The following is a 7899-nucleotide window of genomic DNA, read 5'->3' as shown; positions in this document are numbered from 1 at the left end:
TGAAAATTTCTTCTTATCCATGCATTCCGTGCCGCCGATGGTACCGTTAACGGGATTACCGTACACGCTCTCGCTTATATTTATCACGCATATATATACGTATAATATACACGCACACACACATATATATATATATATATATATATATATACACATATATTATTCGACGATAAGTCGCGTGCCACCTGACTCGCATCGCTACTAATGTATAGCAAATTAAAATAAAGAACATTAAAAAATTTCTTCTTTAAAAGAAAAGAAATTCCGTGTGCACGCAGTTATATAAAAAATATATATTATGCAAAACAATATTATTGAACTATTATAATGTCATTGCAATGATGATAAATTATAAATTATAAATCTGTACAATTTTGTTTTCAATTGCGTATTTTAAACAAAAATTTAAAAATATATTAAGTTAAAATTATTAATAAACAATCAATAAATTAAGATTAATGATTCTCGTTACAGAGTGACTATTATTTGGCGCCAAGGTCTACTTGGTCTAGAGTATCGGTAGGACAAAGAAATAGCACATGGAAATTTGGCAGTGCCATGTTAATTATATCCGCTATGTTAGTATTGGTCACAGTTTTGGCAATTGCTGGATTGGCCCTATGGATGGGTGGTACGTTGAATGTTAAATTTATTATTCATTAAATTAACTAATCAAATGGCTACAAATTTTTGTATAATTATAAAATCTCTATTTAAGAAAAGTAAAATTAGAGTTCTTCAATTTCTTAAATAAATTTGCAATAAATTATAATAAATTATATAAAATTATTATTTATATGTTACAATCGTTTATATACAATTATTAATTACATACAATTAATTATTGTTAATTAAATGTTTCAGCTTTCCGAACAGATACTAAAAATGGTGAGTTCTCCATATTTAAATTACAATAATAAATTGCATAATACTTTCACACTTTGTATTTCTCGATTACAGCTATCGTTGGATTTTCATGTAGCTTCAGAATAGCAAGAGGCGAAAGGTACAATCCTATGTTAAAACTAAACACGAGTATGGTCTTTCGAGAGAAAGAACGAAAATTCAAAAATATTGTAAGTAAAATATATTTCCCAAAATTGTTTCAATATGTTCAATAAAAAATAAAGAAAATCCAACTTCTTAAAAATTAAATATATATATATTTATTATTATTTCTAGTTCGAACTTCTATTTAGGAGAAGCGTACTCAATTTATCCTACAAGCAAACCGTGATAGATAAGTTTGAGAATGGAACCTTGAAAGTTTTCTTCAGACTTTATCTCGATCGAAGGAAGATACCACGTTCGATCGTGAATATTGAAGACACCATTCAAGACATTATTGTGAAGGAAACATACTCAATATCATCTTTGTTTAAAGATATGGAATTAGATCTCACCTCCATATCAGTGAAAAGTGAGTAATAGTAAGCTGTATGGGCTAACTTTATTAAATATAACATTAGACTGCGTTGAAATCTCGTTGAATTTTCGTATTTCTGCAATCTATATTTCTTATGTCGTTGTAACGTCAAAGAAAGTAAAATTTTCTTCATTTTTGTTCTTTTCGATATGTTTCACCTATTCTTTCTCTTGTGTACTATGTTCGCGCAATACAATCTGTTCGATCTACTAACTTTTAACAAATTCGTTCAGGTGTTCCATTTCATTCATTTATAATTCTGAAAGTTTCCAAAATGTCAAACCTAGTATCTATTGTTTCAAGGATTTATTTGTTTTTCAAATATAATCAGTTACGTTTAAAGTTCTTTTTTTTTTAATTCCAGGAATAAATCAGGAAGGTAGCATAAATCAGAAACAAGGGCAGCAGAAACACGCTATGATCACTAAAAATGGTCTGCTACGACCCAATAGAAACAGCAGCTTGCTTATGAGCTCAAAACCAAAAACGAAACCAATCAGGACAGATTCCAGCGAGCCCAACATAGACTTTAACAATATCCCGACCATTCAGGGTACTTACAGAGCAACGAAAGTTAATATCACCGCAGAAAGTTCAACTGAAGGAATATCTGAGTCGACAATAGATAATAAAAGACTGGCCACTACTAAAAGAGCACCGTCGTACAAACACACCACGACGACAGAAAACGTATTCAATCTCGCAGAATCTTCTCCAACGAACGAACCTTCGACACTTTTCACGAAATCCACGGCAGCTACGCTCAGCGAGAATAAACCGAACGAAAAAAAGGACAATGACATGAAAACTACTTCTTTGAGAACCACAACCGTTCGAAGCGACTTGGATATCTTCAAAGATTTCCGCAATCCAGATTTCGACAATGACTCGCCATGGAAACCGATCGTGCCGGCATATGTGAACACGGAATTCAAGCTGCTACCTAATGATGATGTCAAAGAGAAGACCAGTTATACGGAATCGACCACGCGAAGGGTCGTTTCGACAACGAGCGATTCTCGCGATAACGTAAGAATGCCGGGCGCTGGGATCAGCGTGACATCGTCAACGGTGCCAGGGTTACCATTAAGCTCTAACAACTTTCGCGATGTCTCCGAGATAAATACCTTCGATACAGATAACACTAATTTTCCACGCGATAGGATAGTTCCAGGACTAATAGCTCCGAACAATAACGAAAAACTGGACATTGAAGTAGCCGGACAGTTACCTTCGGAAATGTATACTGTCAAGCTAAGAACCTCATCACTTAATGAAGAAGTAACCTCTAGTCCTGAGATCTCGACTCGCGGAGTCTCTGAAACTATTTCAGCGAAAGATAGCACCTTTCAAGAGAAGCATAAAGACTCAAATGCCACCCGAAGGACAGAGATGAAGTTTGACGAAAATTCAGCATCGACAGTAGAACCTGATCATACTTTCGGGATACGCAATGACGAGAAAATTACGAACGACTCACCGACCAGCGGTATAGGCGTGGCAGAACCTGTGCCAGACACTGAAGTCGAATTAGAAGCGAAGAATCGATACAGAGAAAGTGGTATTCTGGCGCTGGCCGCAGACGAAGACGCGCTGCTTAACAGGAAGATTAATATTAATCCGCAGCCGATTTATACCAGTTATAATACTCCTGATCTGAACGGTGGAAGTCAGGGAGCCGGCCTGATCGAGAACCTTTCGGCAACCACGAAACCTTTCAGACATACGATACCCGTCGACAAAATCACGTCCGTCGTAAATTATAGCATCAACGTTCCTCTTCATCCCTTGGACGCTCTATCTCTTTCGAATGACACAACCGCCGATGGAAAATTGTCCCAGGATAAGATCCTCACAAAGAGAGTCGAAGTGGAAACTTCTGTTACGGATAATGCGAATGTGACTCACCTGTCAAATTACGGACGAATTACGTCGACAGAACCGAACGTCGTACGCATCATGAAAAATGACGACACATTGTCGCAGCTTAGCGCTACGGAGAGTTACACGGAGGCAAAATTGACCGCGAAAGATTCGGACGGTAAGAGGGGTGTGTCGAGGAATTCAACATTCGTCGAGATCGACATTGTCAAACATACGCCCGGTAAGTCGGAAGAAGAAAACTCGTATGCGGACTCCGAGGCGCCAGCCGGCGACGACGAGATGCAAAAGAAGAAGGTTTACAACGAGACTCTGAAGGCCTACGTGGTAGAAAATCTCGTGACACTGGCACCTGTCAAGAGCAACACGGGGATCGGCAGGCCAGTACGACCGAGGCCGAAGATCGACATCCCTGATACGGTTCTTTTGGAGCAGCTATTCGGAGTGCGCGATTACACGCAAAACGACAGAGATACGGCCGATACCGAGTCCATTTCTGAATTTGCCTCTTCGCACAAGAGCCAGAACTCCACGAGCGATAAGGAATCTTCAAATCGTAAGAGCACAATAGTAGAACAGATAGTCGAAGTCGTTACTTCCATTAGCACTAGAGTGTCGTCCAGCATTAACGATCCAGTCATCTTGAAATTCATCGTCACGAATTCCACCGCCAATACCGAGAAGACTTCGACGTCGGACGGTGAAGTAAATAAATCATTCGAGTCGGTTGTCGACGCGACGGAGAAGATATCCTCCTGGACCCCGGAAAAACGGCCGTCTCTGTCGGCGGCGAATTTAAGGACTATGCAGACGTCGGACAGAAAAATGTCGCTCGAGGAGAACAGATTGCTGCTGGAGAAGCTCAAGCAGCTCGCCCAGGTCAAAACGGATGACGATCCCGTGCAAATCGCGAGGAATAAATCAAACACGGGCGAGGTGTTACGACCTCAAAACTTCGCGCTGTCGCTGAATATCGATGAGCTCAAAAAGATTGCCGACGTCGTGACTGGAAACGAGACTCTAGAGAACGCGAGCCCGGGCCTCACGTTGAGTCGTGACGGAGTGGAAATATTTACGAAAGTACTCAACAAGGAAGAGGACGACCGAACGGACAAAACACACACGGTGTCAGCGATAAGGAAAATCAGTAAGACTAACGGTAATTATACAAGCGAAACGCGTTCAAGTAATATGTGGGCGACTGGAAAAGTATTAGTGCACAAAACTTGGGTAGTCTGTATTAAATTGTGAGAAATTTAATTTTTAAATCTGAATTTTTTTATGTACCACCACTCGATGCTATAAATTGATCAAATATATCGAATTTATTTTCTTCCTTTCGTTACCATACATTAAATAAGTACATATTTGATCTGTAGTTACTTTTCTTGAGTAAAAATAAATCTTATAACGGTTGATCAAAATTTATATTTAATTCATAAATTAAATAAAATTTGTTTAGTATATTTTACCGATTTACTACCAAAAGCACAATAAAACAGCCAAAAAAAGAAATAACATATCGCGATGAAATATGTCTACGTCAAGCGCATCACATTTTTACAGATAGCTGCGCTGGTTTCCTATGTGGGGATGGAAAATGTTTAGATAATAACGCGATTTGTAACATGCTGGTGGAATGTCCTGATGCGGAAGACGAAGCTAATTGCACGTGCGCTGACTTCCTGAAGACACAGCTGTTGTATGAGAAGATTTGCGACGGTATCACCGATTGCTGGGATTATTCGGACGAGAGAAATTGCGGTAATGTTAATCAAAATCGAATTGCCGCGATAATCCGGGTATTCCATAAAACTCAATTAAGTTTCAATTATCAACCGGTTTGTACGCGCGAAGACATCTCAAAATCCTCTCACATCTCTTCGGTTTGATTTCTACTCGTTTTATTTTATTTTACAGACTATTGCGAAAAAGATCAATTTGTATGCGGTAACAGCAAATTCTGCGTTGACACGGATAAGGTGTGCAACGGCTTTAGCGATTGTCCCAGCGGTGAGGATGAGAAGAAATGCACCGCTTTGATAAACGACGAGCCAGAGGAAGACTTTAGTGAATCGCGAATTGATCTCGTCCCGACGAAAAACCTACCGGAAAATCATTCAGTCACCAAGGCAGTCAAAGATGTTCATTTAAAAGATCAAGCGACCGAATCTTCTATCCTAGACACGACTCTATATATTCCCCTTACTGATCCAATCGAATCTGAGAGATTAATTAACAAGAACGGCTTATTTCCGAAGTTGGTCGATCGGGAATCAGCTCAAAATAGAATTACCGTTTCTAGCAGAGAGGTGTCTTCGAATATTTTAAGAAACAGTTTAACTCCGGGGAATAATTTGCATATCGGAAATAACAGAACTTTTCCAGTAGCAAACATTTATAACAAGGAGATCGACAATTATAACGATAAAGGATACCTCAGCGTACGTAAAAATGGCGTATGGGGAAAACTTTGTTACGATACGGACAGCCTCATCCAAGAAAAAGAGCGGCACGCGCGCCGAATTACGTGGTCCATCCAGGATCTTGCAAAGGCTGCGTGCAAGGCCATTACGTATCAGTAAGTAACAACGTCATCGAAACTTTAATTGTATAAGAAAAATTTTATTTTAAAAGAAAAGTTTCTTAAATCGAAATACCTTCATTTGCAGAGATTACGAAACGGTAGAGAAAGTGCTGGATCAAAACCCGCCGCCGAACCAGTTTTACTATGCCTTGTCATACAACGATAAATCAGATGTTCCGGAAAGGACAGCCTTGTCTCTCAGACCGTCCCAGTGTCCGAGCGGCGAGGTTCTTAAAGTGAGATGCAAGAATTTCGAGTGCGGAATAAGAACTCAAGTGGCATCGACCGCGAGGTACGTTCTCGTAAATCTTCGCGCAAAGCTCGAAAGTGAAAATATCTATTAGTAGATTTCCGATTTACCGCGTTAAATTTGTCGCGTTGCGTGTAAATTTTAACAGATAACATATTTCATGTATAATAAAATGGTACATATTAACCTAACAACTTAAATAATTTTTTATAAAAAGATCATAGATTATTTTCAAAAGAAAACATCACGTTTTTCTGTAAAGATAAAATAATATTCATTATAAAAGTATACCTGAAAGCAACAAATATTGCAATGTTCGCTTCTACTTGTCTCAATTTGAGTCATCGATATAAAAAAGGAAATAATTAACTTTTTTTAAACAAAGAAATTAATATTTTGATTATTTTCAACTGCATCCTTCCTCTTTAAAGCAAATTATTCTCTTCTCGACACTCCAGGATTGTTGGTGGTGCTAGTAGCTCCATGGGCAATTGGCCGTGGCAAATCGCCCTGTATAAAGATGGAAAGTTCCAATGCGGAGGTGCCTTAATTAATGAAAGATGGGTTGTATCAGCTGGACACTGCTTCTATCAGTAAAGAGATTTTAAGAGATAATTTTTTTACATATAAGTATAGTTTCAATACAAGGAATCAATTGAAAATATCGTATACTTTACAGCGCGCAAGACAACTACTGGGTCGCAAGAATTGGTGCGACTCGTAGAGGAAGTTTCCGAAGTCCACACGAGCAGCTGTTGCGAGTGGATTACATATCGCTGCATCCGGACTACGTCGATAACGGTTTCATCAATGATATAGCTGTAATAAGACTCGAACGGTCGGTCAGTTTCAGCGATTATATCCGACCCGTTTGCCTCCCGAAAGCGCCGGTCTCTAGCGGGACTGTCTGCGTTGTCACTGGATGGGGGCAGTTATACGAAATCGGCAGGGTGTTTCGTAAGTAAAATATATTCACGTTGGAGCAAATAATCTTATGCAAAAGTTACACAACGTACAAGTACCGTTATATTAACAGCTGATACACTGCAAGAAGTACAAATCCCAGTGATATCGACGGAAGATTGCCGACGGAAGACGTTGTTCTTACCGCTCTACAGGATTACATCTGGTATGCTCTGCGCTGGAATTGATAACGGTGGCAAAGACGCTTGTCTTGGAGACAGCGGTGGTCCGTTGGTATGCTTGTCTCCATTCGAAAATAGATACGAATTACAAGGTAAATAGATATTAAAATATAATTTTCAACACACAAATAAAAACAAAGAGAGAGAGAGAGAGAGAGAGAGAGAGATATTATTAACACATTTAATACTAAATATATTTATTAATCGTCTTATCCTGTAGACAAATCAAATTGAATATTTAAATTTTTCCCTTTTCATACATGAAATAATCTTCTTTGTCCAGGAATCACTAGCAACGGATATGGTTGTGGAAGACGGGAGCGACCGGGGGTGTACACAAAAATTTATTCATACATTTCGTTCATAAATTATGTCATCACGCAAAAAGACATTCAACCTTCCGCGGTGGAATTCTGTAAAGGTCACAGATGTCCTCTCGGAGAGTGTTTACCTAAATCAGGTGTCTGCAATGGATTTCTGGAGTGTTCCGATGGCAGCGACGAACGAGATTGTGCCACAATCTCGCGATAATACAAGACTGATATGTCGATATGATAATGTAAACGTGATTTATATAAGCGAAAATAGATATAGTCTTGAAGGAAAGCTC

The 7899-nt window shown here is 38.9% G+C and overlaps 2 protein-coding genes across 2 annotated transcripts in view; one reads left to right on the top strand and one right to left on the bottom strand.

The window, feature by feature from the left end:
* LOC105827856 overlaps window positions 1–7820 on the top strand; it is a 14055-nt gene extending 6235 nt beyond the window's left edge. The window contains exons 2-13 of the mRNA XM_012666038.3: window positions 475–631; window positions 865–888; window positions 961–1076; window positions 1183–1420; window positions 1791–4466; window positions 4874–5071; window positions 5228–5888; window positions 5980–6186; window positions 6603–6737; window positions 6824–7101; window positions 7181–7381; window positions 7573–7820. Of these exons, the coding sequence (XP_012521492.2) occupies window positions 475–631; window positions 865–888; window positions 961–1076; window positions 1183–1420; window positions 1791–4466; window positions 4874–5071; window positions 5228–5888; window positions 5980–6186; window positions 6603–6737; window positions 6824–7101; window positions 7181–7381; window positions 7573–7820 (5139 nt within the window). The remainder of the gene's footprint in view (window positions 1–474; window positions 632–864; window positions 889–960; window positions 1077–1182; window positions 1421–1790; window positions 4467–4873; window positions 5072–5227; window positions 5889–5979; window positions 6187–6602; window positions 6738–6823; window positions 7102–7180; window positions 7382–7572) is intronic.
* LOC105827857 (adenylyl cyclase-associated protein 1) overlaps window positions 1–7899 on the bottom strand; it is a 34041-nt gene that overhangs the window by 7774 nt on the left and 18368 nt on the right. The gene's annotated exons all lie outside the window — the stretch shown is intronic.

Source organism: Monomorium pharaonis, chromosome 5 (assembly GCF_013373865.1).
Source record: "Monomorium pharaonis isolate MP-MQ-018 chromosome 5, ASM1337386v2, whole genome shotgun sequence".
Classification (NCBI taxonomy): Eukaryota; Metazoa; Arthropoda; class Insecta; order Hymenoptera; family Formicidae; genus Monomorium; species Monomorium pharaonis.
The sequence above is the reverse complement of the archived record's forward strand: the minus strand, read 5'-3'. Positions and strand labels throughout refer to the sequence as shown.